General features: G+C 50.4%; 1 protein-coding gene and 2 long non-coding RNA genes across 30 annotated transcripts in view; 2 read left to right on the plus strand and 1 right to left on the minus strand.

Moving 5' to 3' along the window:
* The window catches only part of LOC144339774 (uncharacterized), a 37,860-nt gene extending 36,030 nt beyond the window's left edge, over nucleotides 1–1,830 (plus strand). The window contains exon 2 of the long non-coding RNA XR_013415149.1: nucleotides 239–1,830. This is a non-coding gene — a long non-coding RNA (uncharacterized LOC144339774). The remainder of the gene's footprint in view (nucleotides 1–238) is intronic.
* Nucleotides 1–27,404, plus strand: part of CUX1 (cut like homeobox 1) — a 472,306-nt gene that overhangs the window by 341,829 nt on the left and 103,073 nt on the right. For 20 of the 28 annotated variants that reach the window (XM_028844758.2, XM_077994468.1, XM_077994466.1 and 17 more), the window contains 3 exons: nucleotides 6,118–6,166; nucleotides 16,555–16,659; nucleotides 24,530–24,718. In XM_028844758.2, coding sequence (XP_028700591.1) covers nucleotides 6,118–6,166; nucleotides 16,555–16,659; nucleotides 24,530–24,718 — 343 coding nt within the window. 28 annotated transcript variants of the gene reach the window in all.
* LOC144339779 (uncharacterized) lies at nucleotides 11,078–14,715 on the minus strand. The gene is made up of 2 exons (XR_013415154.1): nucleotides 13,735–14,715; nucleotides 11,078–12,268 (listed from the first exon to the last, which is right to left on the minus strand). It is a non-coding gene; the product is annotated as an uncharacterized LOC144339779 (long non-coding RNA).

The raw sequence follows: 27,404 nt of genomic DNA on the forward strand, positions 1-27,404 counted from the left end.
TTTTTGAGACAGGGTCTCATTTTGTCACCTAGGCTGGAATGTAGTAGTGCCATCTTGGCTCACGATCCTCCTGCCTCAGCCTCCCAAGTAGCTGGGACTACAGGCATGCACCACCACACCTGGCTAATTTTTGTATTTTTAGTAGAGACAGGATTTCACCATGTTGGCCAAGCTAGTCTTGAACTCCCGACCTTAGGTGATCCACCCGCCTTGGCCTCCCAAAGTGCCAGGATTACAGGCGTGAGCCACTGTGCCCAGCTGACTTTAAAAATAATAATCAGAACGTTTCCTCACCAACTGCATCCCTGGTTCCTCCCATTGTCCCCTCCTGTGGTTTCTGGTCCCTTCTATGAATGGAGACGGTAGCCCCTCCGGGCCCGGCTGTCACCACAATTCCTGGTATGGAATAGGCCTGCCCTGCAACGGCAGAGTGTGGTATTGTCATTGTCATTTGAAAGCTTGGGGAAAAGAGAGTTGCCCTCATCATGGAAGGTAAGTGCAGTCCTTGTTATCACATTCAGTATTTTGGTCCCTTTAGCAGTTGCTTAGTAACCAAAGCACAACTGACCAGGAGATGGAAAAGTTAAAATTCACTTCCAGGGATTGCCTCAAACTGCCAAGTGTACACCTTCCCGCGTCAATGTGACTGATTTTTTATAAGTGACGTGAAATCTTCTGGAGATGAGGCATGATTTTCCGGATGTTGGGTGTCCTGGTGAAAATCCAAAGCCATGTGCTCTCTGAGAAGAAATCCAGAGAGTGTGCACTTTCCAGGAGGTGCCCAAGCCCCAGCCAGGCCCCACAAACCTGGCAGGAACTGGACTCGACCTGCACGGACCCCAGCCCTGCCGAGCCGGCCTCTGTGTAAAGCAGCGCCCCTGGAACCTTGCTCTTCTCTATACCTGGGCCTTGGGCCGCTGGCAACACCAGGCTGCAAGTGAGCAGTGGATGAAAGCAACAGGGGCGAGCCCCCCAGGCAGCCAGGGCCTCCGGCTTTTCAGCTCCACACTCCCGGGATCAGGGAGCTGCACCCAGGGAGATGGTGTCCTCCCGTTGCTGCTGCTCCCACAAGAGTCAAGGCTAAGTAAGCTCCCTGGCCAGAGGGTTTTCCTGGTTGACAAGCAGCAGAGGGGAGGCATCGGTGAGGCATCTCGGAGACTGGGGCCATCCCCTTCCCTTCCTTCCTGTCTTCAGCAGAAAGGTATTGAATGCCTGCCGTGTGTTTTTCTCCTTCAATTCACTTAAGAGACACACAGCAGGGCTGGCTTATCTGTCCTCCCACCACGTACACTGCCAGAAAGAGCGGCTGGTGTCCCTGGGAGGACTCAAGCACACAGGCAAAAACAGCTGGGCCCCAGAGGAAAGCAGTGCTTCTGAAAGACACACCCAGACCCCAACAGTGGGTGTGATATGAGGCAGGACAGCTGGGCCACAAAGACAAAGTCAGCATGACAAAGGCACTCAGGGAAACAGAGGAAGATATTGGCAGTGTGAAGCAAAACCAACAGGTAATTTTCAAATGGACCAAGAGGAAGTAACAGTGTAAAAAAATCGAATAACTTAGGAGCAAAGAAGAAAGGATACATTGCCAGCCGGGTCTGGTGGCTCATGCCTGGAATCTCAGCACTTTGGGAGGCCAAGGCCGGAGGGTTGCTTGAGCTCAGAAGTTCGAGACCGGCCTGGCAACATAGCAAGACCCCATCTCTATAAACAAAAATTTTTTAGGTAAATAAATAAAAGAATCAACACAAACGTGGAAAAAAAAGATGAAGATATTTCCCAGAAAGTAACTAAAAACATATAGATGTAGATGTCAGAAAGAAGAGAAAATTAGAGATCAATTCAGGAGCTCCAACATCCACCTAATAGGAATTCCAGAAAGAGGAAGTAGAAAATAGGCCAGGTGCAGTGGTTCACACCTATAATCCCAGCACTTTGGGAGGCTGAGGTGGGAGGATCGCTTGAGCCCAGGAGTTCAAGACCAGCCTGGACAACATGGCAAAACCCCATCTGTACCAAAAAAAAAAAAAAGAAAAATTAGCTAGGCATGGTGACATGTGCCTTTAGTCCTAGCTATTAGGGAAGCTAAAGTGGGAGGATTGCTTGAGCCCAGGAGGTTGAGGCTGCCATGAGCCATGATCACACCACTGTACTCCAGCCTGGGTGATAGAGCAAGACCCTGTCTCCAAAAAAAAAAAAAAAAAGATAAATTGCTAAAGACCAGTTAGATCAAGTTAACCTTGATCCAGAAGGCAGCAGGAAAGGATAAAGAAATAGCAAAATATAAAAGAAAAGTTGAACGACATGGAGGACAGAAGTAGCTATGCCAACAATATCCAAGTAGCAGCAGTCTCAAACAGAATAGAAGTATTCAAATGAAAATAAATTTAGCCAGAATTAAAGAAAGAGAGGGCTTATATAGGGCCACACTGGAGCCATTAGGAAAAGTCCTCACCTAGACCCACATTCAGTGTCTCTTCACTCACCAGCCTGACCAGTCCCCATCCACCTCCCAAGTTCTTCAGCCAACTCTGCTGATGCATTCAGAGGAGGATTTAGGCAATTGTCAACCTCTGCACATCTTGTGGGTACGCACAGCTATGTATTTTCGTTGTCATCTTTTAAATCTATGACATTGGTGAGATACACAGGACCCATGTCTGCATCTCTATGTGCCCATTCCAGCACCAGGAAACTTTTAGGGGTGTGAAACGCTCGTGGAGCAAGTGAATGAATGAGTGACGGTAGCCAGGGCAGTTTTGACCTGTGTATGTGAACACTGGAAATACACGATAGGTAACTAAAGTACAAAACTATGTTTACAACTTGTGATTTGGGACAGGCTCATGGCTATAGTCGCAGCACTTTGGGAGACCGAAGCAGGTGGATGGCTTGAGCCCAGGAGTTTAAGACCAGCCTGGGCAACGTGGTGAAACCATGTCCCTACCAAAAAAAAAAAAAAAAATTAGGTGGGTGTGCTGGTGTACGCCACTAGTCCCAGCTACTCCGGAGGCTGAAGCAGGAGGACTGCTTGAGCCCAGGAGGCAGAGGTTACAGTGAGCCAAGATCATGCCACTGCATTCTGGCCTGGGTGACAGGGTGAGACCCTGTCTCAAAAAAAAAAAAAAAAAAAAAAAAAAAACAAACCTGCAATTAGCCTTAAGAAAAGTTTGCAAGCTTTTATTTTGTGTCTGAAGGAGTTTACACTCTGAATTCTTCATCGACAGGGTGTGAAGGTAGCAGCTTTCTGCATTGACTGGTGATTATCCTTTTCCGATATAAGACCCTTAACACTTTTAATTTTTTTTAATTACCATTTGTAGTGTTAGACTATCTTTGCACAGCAATTTTTGTGTCAGATCTTGTAGGTTCCACTTTGAGATGATACAGTGGGATGTTTCGTCATTTAAGCAGCCCTGTCCCTTCCCCACTGCCTGCACCCAGCACTGTATTGCAGAGGCCCAGTTTGGGTACTTATCTTACAGAGACACTGCCTTCTTCATGAAATCGTCCTAAAAATAGCTTCATTTAACTAGGCCATTTGACAGGCTTTTTCAGACTTTTTCTCAGACCAGTCTGAAAGCCGGATATTATTTCAAACAGATACAATGAACATTGAACTTGATCACAAGGCATCTGTTACCCTATTCAGGCTGCTGGGAGTTGATAAGACTGCCTCAAATCACTGTGTGCAGTTAAAGGCTGCAAAAGCCTCAGGCCACAAAAATTCCTCAGCCCAGGGGCCCAGAGACAGTTTTTCCACCTCTCAGCATCGAGGGTGTACCTTAGCCCGTTTTCTGTTGCTGCAACAGAACACCTGAAGCCAGGTGATTTATAAAGAAAAGAGGTTTATTTGGCTCACGGTTCTGCAGGCTGGGAAGTTCAAGGACATGGCCCTGGCTCCTGGCGAGGGCTTCCGTGCTGCGTCATAACATGACGGATAGGGTCAAAGGGGAGGTGGATGCATGCCAAGAGGGACAACCCAGGGAGGTTCCTGGGGTTATGATATCCCACTCTTAAGGGAACTCATCCAATCCCTAAAGTCTGGTCAGAGCAAGAACTCATTCACTGCCAGGAGAATGGCACCAAGCCATTCATGAGGGGATCCACCCCCATGACCCAAACACCTCCCTCTAGACCCCACTTCCCAGTGCCCCCACGCTGGGGATCAAATTTCAGTAGCAGTTTTGGTGGAGACAAACCATAGTAGGGTGAGTAGGTACTCTCACTTGCACCTGCCTCCTTGGGACCATGGAGCAGGTTGCAGAAGGACAGAGCTCTCTTTGTCAGGCTTGTCTGGTGCCCTGGGCTGTCCCCAGGAGTAGACTTGCCCATCTCTGACAGGATGGGCCACATCCAGGACTCTGGCATCCAACATGACATACAGCCCAGTGAATACTGGACAAATTCTAGGGATATAGGGCAGAAGGGACCTACGGCCCAGCATTCAGAGAGAGCTCACAGTGTGAGCACCCAATGAAAACTCAAACCTGCAAACCAGGACTCGAGACAGTGCTACTCCCTGAGACGGAGCCGCTGGGAGGGTCTGGGAAGGACAGAGTGGGTGGAAGTAGGAGATGAGGTTCCCTGGGAGGAGAAGGCATTCAGGCAGGCAGCGCAAGTGGAGGCCTAGTGCAGAGGAAGGCCTGGCTCTTCGGGGTCCCGCACATGGTGGGAGTTGTTGGAGAACAGGGCCCTGAGAATGAGTGGCGGGTAAGGCCAAGAGGAGGAAGGAGCCTTGGTGTAGAAGGGCCGTGCGTGTGGCTGAGGGAGGGATTGCATCCCGAAGGCAGCAAAGTGCAGGTGCGTGTGGACTCAGAGCCATAGAATGAGAGCCCTCAACCCCAACCAGGTCCCTGTGGCTGTAACATTGGCTCCGCGGCCCTTGGGCATGCTAAAAAACCTTCCTTGGGTCACAGACAGTTCTAGCCTGTGGCCTCCTAACAGAGACCATCCTCAGGACCTGCTTGCAGATGTTGGGGTGGTGGCCTGCCCGGGTTTCCTGCTCTAACCTCCCATAGGCTTTTGGAGTTGGCCATGCCCTTCTCAAAAGGACTCTCCAGGCTGGGCGTGATGGCTCACGCCTGTAATCCCAGCACTTTGGGAGGCGAAGGCAGTTGGATCACCTGAGGTCAGGAGTTCGAGACCAGCCTGGCCAACATGGCAAACCCTCATCTCTACTAAAAATACAAAAATTAGCCGGGTATGGTGGTGCACACCTGTAGTCCCAGCTACTCAGGAGGCTGAGGCAGGAGAATTGCTTGAACCTGGGAGGCGGAGGTTGCAGTGAGCCGAGATCATGTCATTGCACTCCAGCCTGGGTGACAGAGCTCTGTCTCAAAACAAACAAACATAAAAACACTCTCCACATTCCTCTCTCATGACGCTGTGTGTTGGATTCACGTATTTGCCTTCAGATTACTAAAGGAAACACTTTAAAAACAGAAAAAGGGAAAAACAGAACCTGGACAATTGCTTTTACGAGCAGGCTGGGCCAAGCTATGAACCCACACAGTCTGCACTGCAGCCTGTACAGTCCCCCAACCTGTGTCTCCATCCTCACCTGCCCTCCTTATCTCCAGTTGACCACCTTCTCCTGGTTTCCTCATTCCTGGTGAGGCTTTCATTGCCAAGTGCCTTTTCCTAAAGTAGCCTTTCCCCAGCTCCTCCTCTCACCCCCAGCCTGGCAAACTTCTACTCATCCTTCAAAACCCCACTTACCTGTCACCTCCTCTGCACCCTTCCTTGATTCCCTCCCACAAAGAGAATTTATTTCTCCCTCTGTGTTTTTCAGAGCACTCTTCTCAGAGCTCTTTTTGAACCCTTGAGAGGACAAGGTGGATTTTATATTTTTATGGGTTTGTCTCCCCAGTGAGATTGGGACTCCATCAAAGGCAGGCAGCCCATGTGCACCAGACACGTGATTATCAAAAGAGCGCATAGCATCAGCAAGCACATCTCTTCCCCCAGTGCGAGCCCACCTCCTCCTGCTGGACAGCATTGACTCATGGTTCCACATAGCCCTTCCCGAGCCCTGAGCTAGGAAGCTGTCCCTTCAGTCACCCACTGAGCCGGTCTCCTTGTGACTAACCTGCTCTCTCCCTCTCACCCTCCTAGGGCCGACGAGATTGAAATGATCATGACGGACCTTGAAAGGGCAAACCAGGTAGGACCCTGGACGCTTTTAGTCCTAAAACCCACACTAGCGGGCCCGTTTCTGGCATCTTGGAAGGTTTGTCACCTGAAGTTAGAAGGCCGGTTATCCTTCCATTTTTTACTGACAGCTTTCAATGTTGATGCTGCTTCTGATGTCGTGAGAAGTAGGAAAAGACATAAAAAGTCCCAGGAACCATTTCCTTGGCAAAGTCTTTGATGTGGTTCCAGCATCTCAGACATCCCATGGTGAACATCCCCTCCAAAGTGGTAACTGTCTCCTTTTCCTTACTCCGTCTCTAAACACCCGTCTGTGTAGCTGTGGCATCCGTGACAGCGTAGACATCTTACCATGGTGTTATCCTAGGAGAGTTCCTTACCACCACGTTCTCATGGGTCACAGCCACTTGCTCCAACGAGGGCTGTCAGCCGACGGCCCCCTTTTGGCTGACACTTGGTTCTCAGAGAGGCCTTGTGGCAAGTACCCAGCACAGTGTCTGGCACATAATTAGGTACATGGTGTTGGGTGGTTCTAAACACTCTGCTGCCTGGAAAATTCAGCCGTCCCCAAACCCCTTCCTCCCACAAGGACCCCACAGAACAGGAAAACATTTTGCTTTAGCCAGTGCTGCTGTTGCTCTGAAAAGAAAGTGATCCCCCAGCCAGGCTCACGCCTGCAATCCCAGCAGTTTGGAAGGCCGAGGTGGGTGGATCACTTGAGGTCAGGAGTTCGAGGCCAGCCTGGCCAGCATGGTGAAGCCCCGTCTCTGATAAAAATACAAAAATTAGCCGGGTGCGGTGACATGCACCTGTCATCCCAACTGTTCAGGAGGCTGAGGCAGGAGAATCAGTGAGCCGATCACACCACCGCACTCCAGCCTGGGCGAGAGAGCAAGAATCTGTCTCAAAAAAAAAGCAGTTACGGGAAGGAGTTACCTTCATCACAGATCGCTATTCCTATTTCTCAAGTGTCCACCGACTCCCCCTCTCCGCTCAATGCCAGTCCTGGGCATACCTTGCCTTTAGACGGCTCTTTTGGACAATCTAATGTACCCAACAGGAGAGCCTGGTTTGTTAAACAGGAGAGCCTTATCCTGTGAATATCAGTGCACTGTCTGGAACAGGCTCTCTGTGGTCTGAGAGACAGTCCCAGGTACCTAAGAAGTTTGGCAAAGCAAACGTACTTCTCAAGGTGCCAAAGCCACTCGGTGAACCCCAGTCTTAGGAGACACCAGACAGGACCGTAGGGACAGGTGCTGACTCCAGAACGACATGGGTTCAGTTACTAACTTGGTATTTCCTGTGTGGCCTTGACGGGTCTCTTAATCTCTTAAATTTCTTGGTCATTAAAAAATCAAAAGAAAAATGAACCTTGAGGCCATTATGCCAGGGGAAATACGCCAGTCACAAAAAAAGACAAAGACGGAATGATTCTACCTCTATGAAGTCTCAGGAGGAGCCAGCTTCAGAGAGACAGAAAGTTCCACGGTGACTGCCAGGGATGAGGGGAGGAGGGAAATACGAAGTTGTTGTTAAATGGGTACAAAGTTTTGGTTTTGCAAGATGAAAAAATTCTGGAGATTAATTGCACAACCACGTAAACATCCTTGATGCTACTGAAAAGGACGCTAATGGTTAAGATGGTAAATTTTATGCTTTGTGTATTTTACCATGATTTAAAATATATTTAAAATTTTTGAAAGAAAGGAAGGGAATTTAGCTAATGCTTCCTTTGCAAGATTGTTTTGAGGATTAGAGGTAAAATGCCAGAATAAAAAGTAGATGGTTGCCAGGCGCAGTAGCTCACACCTGTAATCCCAACACTTGGGAAGACCGAGGCAGGCAGATCACTTGAGGTCAGGAGTTTGAGACCAGCCTGGGCAATTTAACAAGACCCCATTTCCATAAAAAATACAAAAGTTAACTGGGTATGGCAGTGTGCCTGTAGTCCCAGCCACTCAGGAGGCTGAAGCAGGAGGATCACTTGAGTCCAGGAGGTAGAGGTTGCAGTGAGCTATGATTGCACCACTGCACCCCAGCCTAGGTGACAGAGTGAGATCCTATCTCAAAAAAAAAAAAGAAAAAGATGCCTAAATATACGTTAGTTCTGTAGCTGCTGAAGAAGCACAGGTTTTGGGGGAATTGTAAAGTCATGCCTTCAGGAAAGGGTGGTAAGTGGTAGAGGCGAGTTCTCACCAACAACTCAGCCAGAATTAATAGCCTGATATGGCTGCATTAATAGAAATACAGTTTCTAGAATGAAGAAGGTGGTGATTCTGCTCATTGGCAGCAATGAGTCCATGCCTGGGAAATTCCGTTTTTTAAATTTATTTATTTTTCTTCTGTGAAACGGAATTTTACTCTTGTCATCTAGGCTGGAGTACAATGGTACAATCTCAGCTCACTGCATCTTCCGCCTCCCGGGTTCAAGCAATTCTCCTGCCTCAGCCTCCCGAGTAGCTGGGATTATAGGTGCCCACCACCACGCCCAGCTAATTTTTGTATTTTTAGTAGAGACAGGGTTTCACCGTGTTGGTCAGACTAGTCTCGAACTCCTGACCTCAGGTGATCTGCCCGCCTTGGCCTCCCAAAGTGCTGTGGTTTCAGGCGTGAGCCGCCGCGCCCGGCTGGAAATTCCATTTTAGACTGGAAGCCACACTGTAAAGAAAACAGCTCCTTGGAGTTTGTTCAGAGACAACTCCATGGCCAGGACAGGGAGGGGCTCTAACACAAAAGGAACTATGGGGTTTGGAGACGTTCCTCATCTTGGGGTAGCAGGGAAAGACAGCAGCACCACTGGACAACGAGCAAGAGGATTAATTTCAGGAATCTGGGACACGAAAAGATGAGAAGAGGGAAGGGTTGTGGGGTATTTGTAGGTTCTGTCCTTGGAGCTCTCAAGGGCCGACCAGAAAGAAAGAAAGGCCAGGGGACGGAGCCACGCCTTTTCTGAGAGACCCCTGTAGACCCCAACCAAGCATAGAGGCTGGTGGGAGGAAACTTCTTTATTTTTGTTTTTGAGACAGTCTTGCTCTGTTACCCAGGCTGGAATACAGTGGCACCATCTCAGCTCACTGCAACCTCCCCCTCCTGGGTTCAAACGATTCTCCTGCCTGAGCCTCCCCAGTAGCTGGGACTACAGGCATACACCACCACGCACGGCTAATTTTCTTATTTTTAGTAGAGGTGGAGTTTTGCCATGTTGCCCAGGCTGGTCTCGAATTCCTAGGTTCAAGCGATCTGCCCACCTCAGCCTCCCAAACTGCTGAGATTGCAGGCACATGCCACCACGTCCAGCTAATTATTGTTCTTAGTAGAGACAGGGTTTTGCAATGTTTGCCCAGGCTGCTCTTGAACTCCTGGGCTCAAACGATCCACCCACCTCCGCCTCCCAAAGTTCTGGGATTCCAGGTGTGAGCCACCATGCCCAGCCAGGAAGCTTATTCCCAACGGTGGTCCTCCTCAGTCTGGCTCTCCAGAGGTGCCACACTGAAAGATGCTTGCTCTGGAGAGAGTGAGCTCCCTGTCACCAGAGCTATGCAAGCAGATTAGCCAGCCCTCCCGGAGAGCATGAGATGGGGAATCAGCCACAGAGTGGACCGAAGGAGGGATTGAACAAGAAGGCTCAAAGGGTGCCTTTTGACCCTGAAGTCTAGGAGTTCGTGACATGAGAAGCATTCAGAGAGGAAAGATGCAAGCCCTGGAATATCGAGAGAATATTTTCAGCAGGACAAGAAGTGGAAGGTTAAAGGAAAGCCAGAGAAGGGGACGTTGGCCTGGGCCATCAACTAGGAGAAAAGCTGCCCAGAGCTGGGCATGGTGGTGGCGGCACCTATAGTACCAGCACTTGGAGAGACCGAGGCAGGAGCTCGCTTGAGCCAGTTTGAGACCAGCCTGGGCAACACAGTGAGACCCCCATCTCTACAAAACGTTAAAAAAAAAAAAAAAACTAGCCAGGTGTGGTAGTGCACACCTGTAGTCCCAGCTAACCCAGGAGGCTGAGGTGGGAGGATCTCTTGGGCCCAGGAGTTCAAAACCAACACCAGAGATGCGGGTCGGAGAGTGGGCTGGTAGGAGGGGACCTGGCCAGGCCTGCAGGAGGGTCCCAGTGTGAAGGATTAATCCTGGGAGCACTGCAGAATCGTAGGCAGGATTGAGACAGAGAACAGATGGGAGTGGAAAGACCAGAAGCCGGGAGAGCAGTGAGAAGCTAGCGTGGCAGTAAGGGGAGAGATGGCATGGGCCTGACCCGAGGCCGTCCCTGCGGAGGTGAGCTGGAGGTGGGCTGGGCAGTAAGAGGAGGGCGCAGACACGGTCCCACACTGGTGCAGGCGGCAGGCATCTGGACCAACGCCTTTCCCATCAGGAAACCCCCAGGAGGAGCAATTTACTAGCTCACTGGCATACAACATTCGTTTTCCCTAGGCATGTAGTTAGAATGTTCTACTGAGACCTGAAGCGCTCTTTTATTGCTAAAGCACTGTGCTCCTGTTACAGAGAAGTGGTAGAGCAGTTGGCACCTGTCAGTTACGTCGGAGCCTCATTCACACCTGTTTGTTGAACATCAGGGCACTGGCATAAATACTTACTGTCCCAATTGGTGACAGTAAAGGTTCAGAACTCTTGAGATATCATGGTAAATAAGAAGCCACAGCTTTACACTTCAAGCTGTGTGTGAACCCCGTCCCGGGGTAAATAAGAAGCCACAGCTTTGCGCTTCAAACTGTGTGTGAAACCCCGTCCCGGGGTTTTAGCAATTCATGGCTTTTTTTGCGGTGAAAAACAGCGGCCCACCCACTGCCCCTCCAGGGCCTCCTTTCTGAGCAGTGGTGATCTGAGTTGCTAGTGGGCCTTGGTCTCAAACTCCCGGGCTCAAGCGATCCTCTCCCCTTGGCCTGCCAAAGTACTGGGATTACAGGCATGAGCCACTGAGCCCGGCTTTGAAACCAGCATTTTAGTATCTATGAGGCCTGCTCAGAGTCAGTGCTCAAAAAGATGTACTGAATGAATATGGGCTTTAACGCCCAGGCTGGAGTGCAGTGGCACGTTCTCCTAGCCCACAGTGGGGCTGGGAGGGAGTCATTGAAGTGAGCTGCCCTCCTCCTGTTCACCTGCCTGGTGTTTATGTCACAAGACTGCCCTAGTGGAGGACCCTCCAGGTTGAGGTTAGGGGTTAGAAACCACAGCTGAACCTCACTATGGAGAGTGGGTCTCCATGGAGGCCTTGGCCACTGGTGCAGCATCAGCGTGGGACACGTGGTGGTCGGCATCCGGTCTCCAGCCGTGGTAGACGTTCCTGGCCTCCTTCCTGCAAAGTCACTGACGTGGGGTTACCTCTGGGAGTCAAGACGGTCACTGTAATTGCTGGGGGTGGGGAAGCAGGCCTCAGCCCATTGTAGGCTCTGGGGCTGCTTTGTTCCTCAGGGGACTTGCTCATCTCTGGTGTCCTCAAGCCTGAACTTTAATGGCCATGCAAGCAGAGAACAAGAGACAAAACCTGGGGCCAAGAAAGGGGTGGAAGATTGGATCAGAGACTCCCCCTCAACCCATATAAAACCAGGGACTTCAAAGGCCATACTCTGAAAGTGTAAACTGGGGGGATGTGGAAAGGAGTCTGCCCTTAAAGGGGAGACGGTGAGGGTTCCCTCTTGTTGGTTCCAGAGGGAGAAGAAAATGAGCCTCCCAAGAGATCCTAACCACAGTCATCTCTCCACAGGTCTGGGGCTGTGTTTCACGCCAGTCGCCCCAGCCCTCTCCCCACACCTCTGCTCCGCCAGGCTGCAGCTGGCCCAAGGCCCTGTCTTTATCCTCTGCAAGCCCATCCCTCTCTGTGTCCTTCCCATGGTGCCTCACCATGTTTTATGAGTCAAATTGTTCAGACTTTAGAGGCCTGGAAGTAGCTGTCTGCATCCTGTATTCACATCCCAATCGGGGGCACTGAGGTTAGAGGAAAACTTTTTTTTTTTTTTTTTTGGATTGCCCTTGCTTGCCCTGTGACCCAGGCTGGAGTGCAGTGGTGTGAGCTCACTGCACCCTCCCCCTCCTGGGTTCAAGCAATTCTCATGCCTCAGTCTACTGTGTAGCTGGGACTACAGGTGCACACCCCCACACCCGGCTAATTTTTGTATTTTTAGTACACACAGGGTTTCACCATGTTGACCAGGCTGGTCTCAAACCCCTGACCTCAAGTGATCTGCCCACCTCAACCTCCCAAAGTGCTGGGACGGATGGGCAGGGGCAGGGGAGAGATGGGCAGGGGTTGGGGGGCCCGTGGAACTTCCTCTAGGATGAGGTGACCTCGTGGACCCCTGGTTCCAGCTGCCCCTCCCCAAATCACCCAGTGAGGAATGTGACACCAGCCCAGGGAGCAGAACAGCCTCCTTCACCTTCCCCAGAGACGTGAAGCCCCCCGGGTCTCACGGTGGAAACCGTCTCTGTATTTGCTGGCTTGACTCTAACAGGAAGAATTCCTGAGACACGGTGTCGCTGGCTGCTTGCTGCCTCCCAGGTGACTGCTGAAGGGAGGCAGTGTTTAACTTGATGCCAGCTAAGAGTCGTTTCCCCGAAAAGGGTCTTCCATTTTGAGAGGAGGAGGATGTGAGGTGTGCCTGGGGCCACACACACCAGGGACCTTCATGACAATGTCCTGGATACCGTTGCCAGGTGGCGGGCATCGGCTTATGTGAGCCCCATGGCCGCCAGTCCCCTTGCTGGGCGACTGTTTTCTGCCATCGTAGTCCGGGTTACCACCGATATGCAAGCAGTACCCTCCTCGCCCCCGTGTTTCTAGCATCTACTCTGGTTTCTCAGCAAAGGACAGAGAATAGGCAAGAAACAACAAGAAAGATCTCCCGGGACAGTGCTCAGGCTCGGCGAGGGGCCGTTCTCATGGTGAGGCAGACACAAAAGTAGAATGAGGACTCCCGGTAGCTCTGCCTCTGCGGGGACACAGGAGGAGACGGGAGCCTGGCAGTAATCACAGGGAAGTGATGTCTCAGGGCAGCCACCACTCTTGCGTCTGGGATTCCAGATCTAGAAACACAGCTACAGGTGGTTGAACAGGGGTCTTCAGGAAGATGCCAGAGCCTCAAAACCAGTGTCACCACGCGCCGACCTGGCACAGGGCCCCCTTTTTCCTGCCTCAGCTGCCAACGATGGGCTTCACTGCTCAGCTCCTGAAATGAATTCATCCCAGCTGCCGATCAGCGTCTGTTTCCCTGTTCCTTCCTTTCACTGCCATGAGGCCTGTTTTTAGGCAATTCTCCTGTTTCCTGAATGTCTCACCACACAAACCACCTCAACACTTCATTTTTTGAGTTTTCTATTTTTTTCGATGCCCTCAGGACAGAAATCCTAAATAACTACGTGATCAGACGAGGTGAAGCCAAAAGTGATAGAAGTCTGACCACCATGACCGCCAACAGACAGGCCACAGAAAGACTGTCCATGAACTTGGAAACTGCAAATGCAACCGCTCCACAGAAATTTTGCAGTCAGGCCTGGCTCGGGGGCTCACACCTGTAACCCCAGCACTTTGGGAGGCTGAGGCGGGCGGATCACTTGAGATCAGGAGTTCGAGACCAGCCTGGCCAACAGGGTGAAACCCTGTCTCTGCTAGAAATACAAAAATGAGCTGGGCATGGTGGCGCGCATCTGTAATCCCAGCTACTCAGGTGGCTGAGATGGGAGAATCACTTGCACCTGGGAGATGGAGGTTGCGGTGAGCCAAAAGCACACTGCTGTGCGGCAGGGTGAGACTCCCATCTCAACAAAAAAAAAAGAGAGAGAGAGAGAAATAAAGAAATTATGCAATCAGAGATTGAAATCATCAACAGCTAGAGATCCCTTCTTTTGTGAACCGTCACCCTGTGATGAGATGGTATCCACTCTGAACGGCTAAAGCCTGCTTGAGACCCATGTAGGCTCCCAGGGACACCTTATAACCAGGTGTCCAGGACTTCCCCAGCTCTGGCTGTTCCAGAACACTTCAGAACCAGCTTCTCCACTAGGCTAAGAAATAGGTTTCCTAGCCCAAGAGACCAGGAGAAATATCTCCAAATACATCTTATTCCAGGCAGTCTTAGATATTTTCTGCCCAAGAGTTGAACTGACCAGCAAGGGAGGCATAAGCTCTTCAGTGATGTGACGTGATTATCAGAAACACTTGGCGTGACCCATCTGGAAATAAACCAGGAAAAATCTTTTTTGTTGAAGAAGACATTTTTCCGTAGTCTTAATAGTTGATTAGGCTCGGTGCAGTGGCTCACACCTGTAATCCCAGCTCTTTGGGAGGCCAAGGCAGGTGGATCACCTGAGGTCAGGAGTTCAAGACCAGCCTGACCAGCATGGCAAAACCCTGTCTCTACAAAAAATACAAAAATGAGCCGGGCATGGTAGTGCATGTCTGTAATCGCAGCTACTCAGAAGGCTGAAGCAGGAGAATCCCTTGAACCCGGGAGGCGGAGGTTGCAGTTAACTGAGATTGCACAACTGCATTCCAGCCTAGGCAACAGAGTGAGATTCCAATCTCAGAAAAAAAAAAGAAAAAAAAAAACAACAGTTGATTAGTTAACATGAACCAGCAATCACCTCCATAGTCCTGGACATACAGGTCACCTTGCCACTTTCCTGATGGCTGGTTCTAGATTCAGTGTGGACAAGAGATAGTGATAGAGGTGACCTGTTTGGGCCTAGACAGACCCAGCCAGGCACGTGAATTCAACTGAATGTAATTCCAAGAGCTCCTGGAGAGGCAAGGCAGACGGCCACCAGCACCACCCTGGGCAGACGGAACTGCCATTAGAAATATCCTAAATTGGCTGGGCATGGTGGCTCACACCTGTAATCCCAGTATTTTGGGAGGCCAAGGCAGGCAGATCATCTGAGGTCAGGAGTTCAAGACCAGCCTGGCCAACATGTGAAACCCCATCTCTACTCAAAACACAAAAATTAGCCAGGCGTGGTGGGCACCTGTAATCCTAGCTACTCAGGAGGCTGAAGCAGGAGAATCGCTTGCACCCAGGAGGTGGAGGCTGCAGTGAGCCAAGATCATGCCACTGCACTCCAGCCAGGGTGACAGAGCGAGACTCCGTCTCAAAAAAAAAAAAAAAAAAAAAATCGTAGTTTGTCTGTATGCAGGGCAAATAGATTCCATGCTGTTGCCACAGAATTGCTTAAACCTGCCAAAGCCACTCCTCCTAGAACTAGATTAATCAGCCAGTTCCAGGGCAGGCCAACTTCTTGTCTTTCTGAGTCCTTTCTTAGCAATTATTAACCACACGCTGCCATGCCACAAAACAGGAAAACACACGATGGAGATGCTGCTTGGCCAGGCTTTTCTGATTGAATGTTTCTAGTAGTGGAATGTAAGTCTGGGAGGAAGAAGCGGAACTTTGCCTCAGCCCACATGTCCCATGTCATTCGCCACCGTCTCCTACCTGTCTTAGAACTGTGCCTCAGTCCTAAGAATTAAACCGGCACAAGGCCATTCACAAATGACCTCTGCCTGAGCTCTGTGTCCCGGGCACTTCCGTGGCTAGGGACCATGTTCCCATTTTACAGATGGGTAGGCGGCAGCTCAGTGAGTTTGGGTAACTTGCCCTGGTTTGTCTTTTCCCAGACACCCTGTCGGGCGGGGGCACTGGCGTGACCTGTCCTCGTCATCCAGTGGGAAATCCCCATTTTCTCTCTAGGAGTGGTGGTTTCCTTGTTCAAGATTTTTAGGCAAATGTTGGAAAAGTCCACTCATTTGTCCCGCAGCCCCCCGCACTGGTCTGTGCCATCCTCCTGCCTGTGTCCTCGGATTGGTCTGGTTGGCTGAAAATGCCAGGATCAGCATTCAAAACACTTTGTCCAGTGGAGGGTTAAATATGTTGAAATAAGCCCAGCCCTTACAAAAGCGGTGGCATTTACATCCTGTACGTTTATGGAAATCCTTGCTGAAGAAAAACAACCACAACATTGTTTGTGCGTGTTTTTAGGAAGAGAATGGCCAAAGTGTCTTTAATTCACTGTTTACCCGTGAGAATTACTCCCAGGAGTAATCCCGCAATAAAATCTTCTTGGTCTATGAGAATAGAAAGAAATTGAATCAAAAGACTCGATTTCCACTTGTATTTATTCAGTCTGGGAAATTCAGTGGGCCGGAGTATTAGTATCAGCAGGGGATTCCTTTGCTCCTAGCGTTAAATTACTGTCATAATCGCTCAATTATTTCTTCCTTGTACTGTTTAAAATAAAAATCCATCACATTCTGTGTTTTTTTTCCTAGCATTTATTAGGTTGAGTGTTTAGGAAAATCAATTATAGTCAGTCAGGCATGAATTGATGAATGTTCTTGTAATAATTGTCAGTTGTTAAACTGAATGTACTTTCTCTTTCACCCCTTTTCATTTCCTTCAGAGGGCAGAGGTGGCTCAGAGAGAGGCGGAGACCTTAAGGGAACAGCTCTCATCCGCCAATCACTCCCTCCAGCTGGCCTCACAGATCCAGAAGGCACCAGACGTGGTGGGTAGCCCCGGCCCCGTGGGGGACTGTCCCCGCCTGGCCTCTGCACCTTCGAGTTACAGCCGCTTGCCCCTTTTTGTTTCCAGCGTCTCTTTTTGGGAATCACGTTTTAACCAGTACTGCTTTCTTGGTGGGGTTTGCTTTGACCAACTGGGGGCCGGAGCTTGTTAAAGTCGAAGGAAGAGCTTTGCTGACTGTGCGTGGCTGGGCTGAGACCAGCATGGCGTCCACCCAGGGCCAAGGTGGAGGCCGCGCAGACATAATCCCAGACACAGTCACAGTGCCCCAGCCGGGCCTCGGGGGTGATTGCTGGTGTGCGGGTGGAGACCCGAACCAGGAGCCTCTCCAGAATGACACAGGGAAATGGAGGGTTTCCGCTGTGCCCTTGCAAGATGAGGAACAGTTCAGGATGAGCTGGGGGATGGGGGTGGGCAGGCAGAGAGGTAACATTCTGCACCAGTTTATGGAGCAGGAAGAGTGGGTATCACACCACTTTTTTGCAGCTTGCTTTTTTTGAAATTAGCGCAAATGGCTCTTAAAACATTCCCAGCTCAATCAAGATGGCTTTGAACTGCTGGTTTCCAGACTGTCTTTCAATGCTGTGTAGGGACAAGGGACAGCGTTGGAGCTTAGACCTTGGGTGTGGGAGCCATAGCCCCTGGTGCAGACCCCAGCTCTGCAGTCTGGTGATGGGGACAAGGAGCTTAATGTCCCTGAGTCTCTGTTTCCCCGCCTCTAAACTGCGGGGTTGACGCGGAAGTTATTGTGAGCAAATAACTTAGAGCAAAGCTGGACACATAATAAGACTAAGTAAACCTTAGCAGTAATTCTAGTTGTAGTTGGCAGTAATTCTAGTTGTAGTTGGCACCATTATCTCTGATCTCCCAGTTTTGGGTTTTTTTTTTTTTCTTTTTTTTAAATTAAGATAAGGTCTCTCTCTGTCACCCAGGCTGGAGTGCAGTGGCGCAGTCTCGGCTCACTGCAGCCTCCACCTCCCAGGCTCAAGGGATCCTCCCAGCTCAACCTCCCGCATAGCTGGGACTGCAGGCGCACACCACCACACCTGGCTGATTTTGGTATTTTTTGTAGAGACTAGGTTTTGTCATGTTGCCCAGGCTGGTCTCAAACTCCTGGACTTAAGAGATCCTCCTGCCTCGGCCCCCCAGAATGCTGGGATGACAGGCGTGAGCCACCACGCCCAGCCTGATCCCCCAATTTCTAGCACATGATTTCATCACTAGTTCGCTTACAAACCTCAGTTTTCCCATGTGTAAAATAGGAATTAAGTGATCATGAGGCCCCTCTAAGGAGCCCCTCATCCTAAGGCTACAATGAGTACGTATCAGTTGTAGGAGTCCTTTTTATCGAAAGGTGACTCCATCGAGCCCTTGCTGTATGCCGGGGCTTGTCGTGGACACCCGAAGAACCCTAAGGAGTAAGATGAGGCTGGTTGCAGAGGGTAGTCTCATCAGAAAAACTTGCTCTTGTGATCAATTCATCTGTCAGTTTGACAGTCATTATTCCCACCCAATCTGTGAAACAGGGTACTGTTGTTTCTTTTTTTTTTTTTTTTTTTTTCTTTTTTTGAGACACAGTCTTGTTCTGTCACCCAGGCTGGAGTGCAGTGCCATGACCTCAGCTCACTGCAACCTCCGCCTCCCAAATTCAAGCAATTCTCGTGCCTCAGCCTCCCGAGTGGCTGGAGTTGCAGGCGCGTACCACCACACCCAGCTAATTTTTGTATTATTTGTAGAGATGGGGTTTTGCCACGTTGCCCAGGCTGGTCTTGAATTCCTGTCTTCAGGTTATGCACCTCCCAAAGTGCTGGGGTTACAGGCGTGAGCCACTGTGGGATCTCACTCAGTCACCCAGGCTGGAATGCAGTGGAGTGATCATGGCTCACTGTAGCCTTGACCTCCTGGGCTCAAGCGATGCTCCCACCTCAGCCTCCCAAGTGCTGGGATTACAGGCATGAGCCTTCATTCCCGGTCCTATTTTTTTATATAGATGAAGAAACAAAAGCTCAATGAATGTAAACACCTTTCCCCAAAGCACAATGTAATGGCTGAGCTAAGACCCAAGTTGGACCTTCTGGCACCCCAGACTGTGGCTTTTAAATTATTCACCAGGAATGAATCTAGATCAAAGTATTAAGACTCCCTTCTAAGAATGGATTTTAGGTTTCTTTTTAAAATTAACATTAAATAAAACATCTGTTGCTGGGCACAGTGGCTCACGCCTGTAATCCCGGCCCTTTGGGAAGCTGAAGCAGGAGGATCACATGAGGCCAGGAGTTTGAGACCAGCCAGGGCAAAATATGGAGACCCCATCTCTACAAAAATGTTAAAATTAGCTAGGCATGGTGGCATGTGCCTGTAGTCCCAGCTGGCCGAGGCAGGAGAATTGCTTGAACCCAAGAGGCAGAGGCTGCAGTGAGCTATGATCGTGCCACTGTGCTCCAACCTGGGCAACAGAGAAAAATCCTGTCTCCAAAAAAGTAAATATGAGACTGGGTGTGATGGCACACACATGTAATCCTAGCACTTTGGGAGGCCGAGGTGGGCGGATCACCTGAGGTCAGGAGTTCCAGCCTGGCCAATATGGCCAGACCCTGTCTGTACTAAAAATAGAAGAATTAGCTGGGTGTGGTGGCCTGCGCCTGTAATCCCAGCTACTCGGGAGGCTGAGGTAGGAGAATCGCTTGAACCTGGGAGACAGAGGTTCCAGTGAGCTGAGATCATGCCACTGCACTCCAGCCTGGGCAACAGCAAGAATCCATCTCAAAAAAAAAAAAAAAAAAAAAAGGCAGATAGGATTTCTGAATGTAGAGAGTGTTTCTGGATATAGAGAAAAGATTTGCATTGAGTAGGCCATCACGTCCTTCATACTTCATGGACTCTGGAACTTAATTTTAACTGAATGTCCCCGTGGCTCTGTTACGGGTCCTTCCTCTAAGTTTTGACAAACTGGATGCAGCACTATGGCCGGGGTGGGAGGCAGCCTTCAGGACGGGGTCAGCGGCTTCCCCTGGCCCCTGGGGTCCCGCTTGGTTCTGCAAAGGAAGCCGTCCATTCTGATGCGTCTACATGGAGCCCCTGAGCTCCGTGTTTTGGTTGAAAAGAATTCTGGCACTATCCTGGACTGCAGCAACCAAAACATTTCAGAAGGAAATGAATGTTTTTGCAGGTAGAGTCCGTTGTGGATCCTAGGGGCGCTTAAACACTTCATCATCGGTTAAGTGCCGTGTTTACATGGCACCGGTTCAGTCTCCCCAGAGCAGCCCCGTGGGGCTCCCCGCGGGCATGTGTTCCCACATAGCCAGTGGGTTCCAGCTGCAGCCAGTTGGGGAGCAAACATGGGAAACTGGGCCAGCGGAAAAATGGTCTGTTGCACTTGGCTGGCAGAATGCAGCAGAGAAACAGTGGAGTCTGTAGATCTAGCAAAGGCCAAAACCCGTGCATTGGGTATCCCAGTGGAATCCCCCATTCTAGAAGGTGAGCGGTCACTGAGTGAGCTGCTGGCCCAAGTTTGCGGCCATGCTGGGCTTTGCATAGTTTTTTTGTTTGTTTGTTTGTTTGTTTGTTTTTTAATGAGACATAGCCACGCTCTGTCACCCAGTCTGGAGTACAGCGGCGTAATCTGGGCTCACTGCAACCTCCACTTCTGGGTTTAGCCAATTCTCCTGTCTCAGCCTCCCGAATAGCTGGGATTACAGGTGCATGCCACCATACCTGGCTAGTTTTTGTATTTTTGGTAGAGATGGGGTTTCACCATGTTAGTCAGACTGGTCTCAAACTCCTGACCTCAGGTGATCCGCCCACCTCAGCCTCCCAAAGTGCTGGGATTACAGGCATGAGCCACCGCACCCAGCCTCCCTAAAGCTTTGAAGGCCAACTCTTCCTCTCTCTGATTTCCTCTCTAGCTTTTGTCCATGTCTCTCCCAGCCATCACCCTATGGACTGACAGGCCACTGCTTCTCATCCAGGCCCCCTGGATCGCTCCCCAAGCCCCTCTCTGTCTCTTTCTTAGTTCTCCATTGTGTTCTTGTGACGGGACAACTGGGAGTGCCCATTGTGTTGAGATGGAATGAGCCACAGTTTCAGATAAAGGAAGGATGGGCCGGGCACGGCAGCTGACACAAATAATCCCAGCACTTTGGGAGGCCGAGGCAGGTGGATTACAAGGTCAGGAGTTCGAGACCAGCCTGGCCAAAATGGCGAAATCCCATCTCTACCAAAACTATAAAAATTTGCCTTTGCCATGCATGGTGGCATGTGCCTGTAAGCCCAACTACTCAGGAGGCTGAGACAGGAGAATCGCTTGAACCCAGGAGGCGGAGGTTGCAGTGAGCTGAGATGACACCACTGCACTCCAGCCTGGGTAACAGAGCAAGATTCCATCTCAAGACAAAAAACAGATAAAGGGAGGACGGTCATGTCTGTGTCATTTCCAAGGTCTTTCTGCTTTGGGGTTCATTATTACCTCGTTTAGTTCATGCGAGACAGCGTTGATTTTTGCTATTTTATGAAGGAGGAGTTTGTGGCTTGAGTTCCTAGGAGTTGGCCAATGTGGCCAAGCTCTTGTGGCCACACCCAGCCAGGCCCAGGAGTTGAGCCCTCGACCACCTGCTGCCCGGTCCCCACTCTGGGTCCAGCGACAGCACTGAAATCCGTACCTTTGACCTGTGTCATTAGGAGCACCTGTCCCAGATACATTAACCTTGACCTGCCCCTCGTGAAACCCACGTTCCCTTAGCTGGTTTTACTGACCCTTTCGTAAAAGCCTTTTAATCAGTGTCTATGGCCAGCACCCCTGAAGATTAAGATGAGGATGTGATACAGCATGATTCAACCTGTGCCCAGACTGACCTCCCTACATGTCACTTCTACTGTGTCCCCTCTTTGCTCCAGAGCTGGCAGGGACTCCCCAGGGCTGCCACCACATGTGCAGGCGCCTCTGGCCACCCCTGGCAGCCGTCACTCCTCCAGCCCTGCCCTACACTCCTGCCAGCCTCTGCACCTGCCTGCACGTTCCCCACCCTTTCCCGGCACCCACTGTGAGATGGAGCCCCCCTTCCTTCCCACAAGGTCCCATCAGCCTGCCCGAGGCCCACCCGTTCCCCCCTCCTGTGGCTCAGCCCCTGTCCTGGTCCTCCTACCCTGGAGGGCTCCTGACGTTGACCCTGCCCGGCGTTATCCAGAGCAGTGCTTTCCAGACTCCCTGTGATGGACAGTTTTGTTTTGTTTTTTAAATTTCCAGTCTGTGGCAGACTGATCGTTTTATATAAAAGACATTTAAAATGTCACCAAAATGCCGAATCGCTATAAAAGTTTCTAAACACTTATTCTCGATTTCTGTAATTGCCTCACTGTGCACCAGCAACAGTTTGCAAATTGGCAACGATCCGTGCAGCTCACGCTGCACGGAACAGGCCTGGACAGCCGTGCCTGGTAAATAAGCCGACAGGAGATGCTCGCTCCAGCCCTCCAGGGCCACGCGCACAGCTGTCAGAGGTCAGGAGACCCGAAACACCTCTTTTACAACCTCATACAAATCAAAGAAGCAGGAAGGAGTACCGTCTTTGCGCACGAAACTGTACAGACTTAAATGGTAAAGGCCTCATTTTCCCCGAGGGAGATATGAAGCATTATTTCCCTGAGTGATTGCCTATCCCCAAATTTGAAAATCCGTGGCGAGCACACGGTGCATGGGATGGCCCAGCTGCGCTTGCCAGCCGGGGCCACGGTGCCACCCTTTCCCCACAATACAGGCAAGATCAGGACATGAAACTGAGCACTTCAGAGGGGGGACAGCAGCAAGGACAGTGGCTTTCTGTGTTACAGCATGAGCTGCCCCCAGGATTCGGCCGTCATAGACACCATGCAGCTCTGCCCTCTCCACCTGTGTCCCCGTCTGTCATGCCCAGAATTGTATCTGCCCTGCAGAAAAGATTTCAGAATCTTTCAGGAGCCAGGATTCCTTTTCTTTTTTCTATGACAGAGTCTTGCACTGTCACCCAGGCTGGAGATCAGTGGTGCAATCATGGCCCACTGCAGCCTCAACCTCCCCAGCTCAAGCGATCCTCCCGCCCCAGCCTCCTGAGCAGCTGGGACTATAGGCATGCACCACCATGCCTGGCTAATTTTTGTATTTTTTTGTAGAGATGGGTTTTCGCCATGTGGCCCAAGCTCGTCTCGAACTGAGCTCAGGTGATCCATCCACCTCTGCCTCCCAAAGTGCTTGGATTACAGGTGTGAGCCATGGCACCCCGCCCCATGATTACTTTTAAAGCTTGAAAAAAGTACTACTTGAGTCATTGAGAAGTAGAATTACAGATTTGACTTTTTCCTTTTTTTTTTTTTTTTTTTAGTACCTTACCTTTTTTCTATTTTGCATATTTTCCACAATGAGCATTTGGTGAGGTTAAGGGGTAGGTAGCCAGTTTTTTGTTTTTTTTTTTTTTAATCAATTATCCTAAGAGTTCTTCAACAAAGGAACACCAAATATACATCTGCCACATCTTTTAATTATTTTATTAAATAAAATACTGGCCGGGCACAGTGGCTCATGCCTGTAATCCCAGCACTTTGGGGCCAAGGTGGGTGGGTCACTTGAGGTCAAGAGTTTGAGACAAGCCTGGCCTACATAGTGAAACCCCATCTCTACTAAAAATACAAAAATGAGCCAAGTGTGGTGGTACCCACCTGCAATCCCAGCTACTCAGGAGGCTGAGGCAGGAGAACTGCTTGAACGCAGGAGATGGAGGTTGCAGTGAGCCAAGATCACGCCACTGCACTCCAGCCTGGGCGATAGACCAAGACTCCATCTCAAAAAAAAAAGAAAAAGAAAAAGAAAATGCTGATATAGAGTTATCAATTTGTCAGACAATATCTCAGCTTCTGGGTAATTTTAACAGAGAATCTCAAGGACCTTGAATTCCACCTTGTGGTGGAAAATCTCGGTGGTTTGGGAGCATTCGAGGGAGGCTTCCTCCTCTGAGCCACCCACTCTGCCGTTCTCCTGCCTGGAGCACTCTTCCCTCTTCTGCAGCAGTCAGCAGCCCCTCCCACCTCCTCCAGGTCTCTGCTCACACATCACCATCTCAGTGAGTCTTTTCCTGGCCATCTTATTAAAACCCCTGCCTCTCTCAACTCTGACTCTGTGGCCTCTGTTTTAAGTCTCCTTTGACAGTGGTCACCCTGCACACTTTGCATTACTAATAAGTGTATTTTCTGCATCTCACTCACCATGCCCCATCCCTGCTGGGCTGTAAGCCCTGGGAAGACAGGGACTGTTCTCCTGTTTTTTCGTTTTTTTGAGACAGAGTCTCATTCTATTGCCCAGGCTGAAGTGCCGTGGTACAATCTCAGCTCAGCGCAACCTCCGCCTCCCGAGTTCAAGTGATTTTCCTGCCTCAGCCTTCCGAGTAGCTGGGATTACAGGCCGCCACCACTCGCCTATAATTAGCCCAGTTAATTATACCTAATTATAAGCACAGGGTTTCACCATGTTGGCCAGGCTGGTCTCGAACTCCTGACCTCAGGTAATCCACTCACCTCGGCCTCCCAAAGTGCTGGGATTACAGGCGTGAGCCGCTGCGCCCAGCCTGGACTTTTGTCCTTTGATTCACTGCTATATGCTTGGTACATGGTGGGCGCTCAGTACATATTTGTCCAGTGGATGAATCTAGGTGGCAGCTAACCACAGGGGGAGGAAGGTGACATAGGGGAAGTGCAAGCAAGTGGTGTCCTGCCATCACCAGCCCACACCCTGAGATCTGTGCAGCTTCTGTCTCAGTTGCCAGCACAGATAGCCCCAAGCACCTGCCTCAAGGCCAGTGCAGTTTTGTCATCTCTTTTCTCCTCCCCAGGAGCAGGCCATAGAGGTGCTGACCCGCTCCAGCCTAGAAGTTGAGTTGGCCGCCAAGGAGCGGGAGATCGCACAGCTGGTGGAGGATGTGCAGAGACTCCAGGCCAGCCTCACCAAGCTGCGGGAGAATTCAGCCAGCCAGATCTCCCAGCTTGAGCAGCAGCTGAGCGCCAAGAACAGCACGCTCAAAGTAAGGGGGCCGCAGGGGCCGGGGGTGGCCCAAGGAGGCAGGGCGGGCAGCTGGACGCGCGTGCGCGCACACACCCTCTGCCTTTCTGGACTTGATAGCAAGTATGGCAACCTTGAACCTCTGTAAAGTAGCACCAAGGAGAGTCCCAGAGTCCACAGCAGGGAGACTGGATGTTGAACCCTGCCATCAGCCCTTGTGTAGACAGCATTTCCCTTGTTTTTTTTTTTTTTTTTTTGGAGACAGAGTGTCGCTCTGTTGCCCAGGCTGGAGCGCAGTTGTGCGATCTCGGCTCACTGCAGCCTCCACCTCCCAAGTTCAAGCAATTCTCCTGCCTCAGCCTCCCAAGTAGCTTGGGATCACAGGTATGCATCACCACGCCCAGCTTCTTTATTTATTCGTTCATTCATTCATTTATTTTTGAGACAGAGTCTCATTCTTGTCGCACAGGCTGGAATGCAATGGTGTGGTCTTGGCTCACAGCAACTTCCACTTCCCAGATTAAAGCAACTCTCCTGCCTCAGCCTCCCGAGTAGCTGGGACTACAGGCGCATGCCACCATTTTTGTATTTTTAGTAGAGATGGGGTTTCACCACGTTGGTCAGGCTGGTCTTGAACTCCTGACCTCAGGTGATCTGCCCACCTCAGGTTGCCAAAGTGCTGAGATTATAGGTATGAGCTTCTGCGCCCAGCTCTTTAACCGAGTTTTACAGAGCATCCTGGCTTTCTGAGGATACCCCCGCAGGAGGACGTGGTGTCCTATAACTCCAGCACTTCCGGTGCCTGAGCCAAATAAAACCCCAGAGGTCCATGGAAGTCACATCTGACCTTCTAAGCTAAGGGACATTCTCTTGTCCAAGCACCTTTTCCCTTGGTGGCCCCAGTCCAGGTACTGCTTCAGTCCAGGGAGCCAGACACTCAGGCTCCCTCCCACGAGGCACTCTTGGCTTTTCCATAAATTTCTATCCCAGACGCAGAACCCAGAGCTTTTTCCACATATTAAAAGTAATGATTATACTTTAGGTATTTGCAATCTGTTGAAGCGAGTGTAATTTGAAGAGGGTCCTGGGACCCTTGATTTACAGGCTTCAGAGCCAGAGGAGACTCTCAGAGTTGTCAGTCTTGACAGTGAAGAAGGCAGGACCTTCAGGGCAGGGCTTCAGCCCCCGGCCGGGGTTTCCCGCTCTGCCCGGGGGCTGCCCGTTCAGGCCCATTCCTTCCCCAGTACCTCCATACCGTGTCGGGGGGTGAGAGAATGAGCAGCTGTAAGGTATATTCATTATATGAATAAAGTGAGTCAGGGTTCATTGTGAACATTCAAAGGACACCTTTTCTGGTATGAAGTAGGCCTAGGATGTACTTAGGTCCATTTTGTTTTGTTGTTGTTGTTTTTGAGATGGATTTTCACTTTTGTCGCCCAGACTGGTATGCAGTGGCGCAGTCTTGGCACACTGCAACCTCCGCCTCCTGGATTCAAGCAATTCTCCTGCCTCAGCCTCCTGAGTAACTGGAACTACAGGCAGTCGCCACTATGCCAGGCTAATTTTTATATTTTTAGTAGAGGCAGGGTTTCACCATGTTGGCCAGTCTAGTCTCAAACTCATGACCTCAGGTGGTCTAGCAGCCTTGGCCTCCCAACCAAAGTGCTGGGATTAGATTACAGGCATGAGCCACTGCCTTTTTGGGTTTTTTGGAAATGGAGTCTCTCTCACTCGCCCAGACTGGAGTGCAGTGACAGGATCATAGTTCACGGCAGCCTCAAACTCCTGGGCTCAAGCGATCCTCCTGCCTCAGTCTCCCAAGTAACTGGGACCAAAGACGTGACCCACCACACCCAGCTAGTTTTTTAATTTTTTGTAGAGCTGGGATTTCACTACGTTCCCCAGGCTGGTCTGGGACACCTGGGCTCAAGCAGTTCTCCCACCTTGGCTCCCAGAGCACTCTGGGATTATAGGCATGAGCCGCTGCACCTGGCCCAATGTCTTTTTTTTGTTTTTAATTGAAATTTTTTTTTGACACATGACCTAATTTATGCCAAAACTAAGTTTCCAGCAAATCTACTGCTGATGCTGATGGCTCCCATGACCCTCCCTCGCTCCGTTCTTCTGCCTCTTTGGGGTGAATTTCACCCATTCACTGAGAACTGCCCAGTGCCTGGTCCCTTGGAGGAGACAGTCCTGCCGACTTTGGGGAAATGGTTGAGTCCTGCTTCCGTCTGTCCTCAGCCAGGTCATTTTTAAAAATATTTTATTTTATTTTAGATGGAAATTCATTCTGTTGCCCAGGCTAGAGTGCGGTGGTGCCATCTCTGCTCACCACAACCTCTGCCTCCCAGGTTCAAGCGATTCTCCTGCCTCGGCCTCCCGAGTAGCTGGGATTACAGGCATGAGCCACCACTTCCAGATAATTTTGTATTTTTAGTAGAAATGGGATTTCTCCATGTTGGTCAGGCTGGTCTTGAACTCTTGACCTCAGGCGATCTGCCCACCTCGGCTTCCCAAATGCCGGGATTACAGGCGTGAGCCACCGTGAGCCAGGTAGTTTATTTTGTCACCGCCATTTCTTCCTCTCTCATCAGCGTACCCAATGAGTACCAGGATTCAGTTTTTATTTCTAGATTTAATCTCATTTGCTCATGTTACGGCCATTTCTGACCCCAGCAACGACATCATTATGAGATAATTTGCCT

The sequence above is a fragment of the Macaca mulatta genome, chromosome 3, assembly GCF_049350105.2.
Source record: "Macaca mulatta isolate MMU2019108-1 chromosome 3, T2T-MMU8v2.0, whole genome shotgun sequence".
NCBI lineage: Eukaryota > Metazoa > Chordata > Mammalia > Primates > Cercopithecidae > Macaca > Macaca mulatta.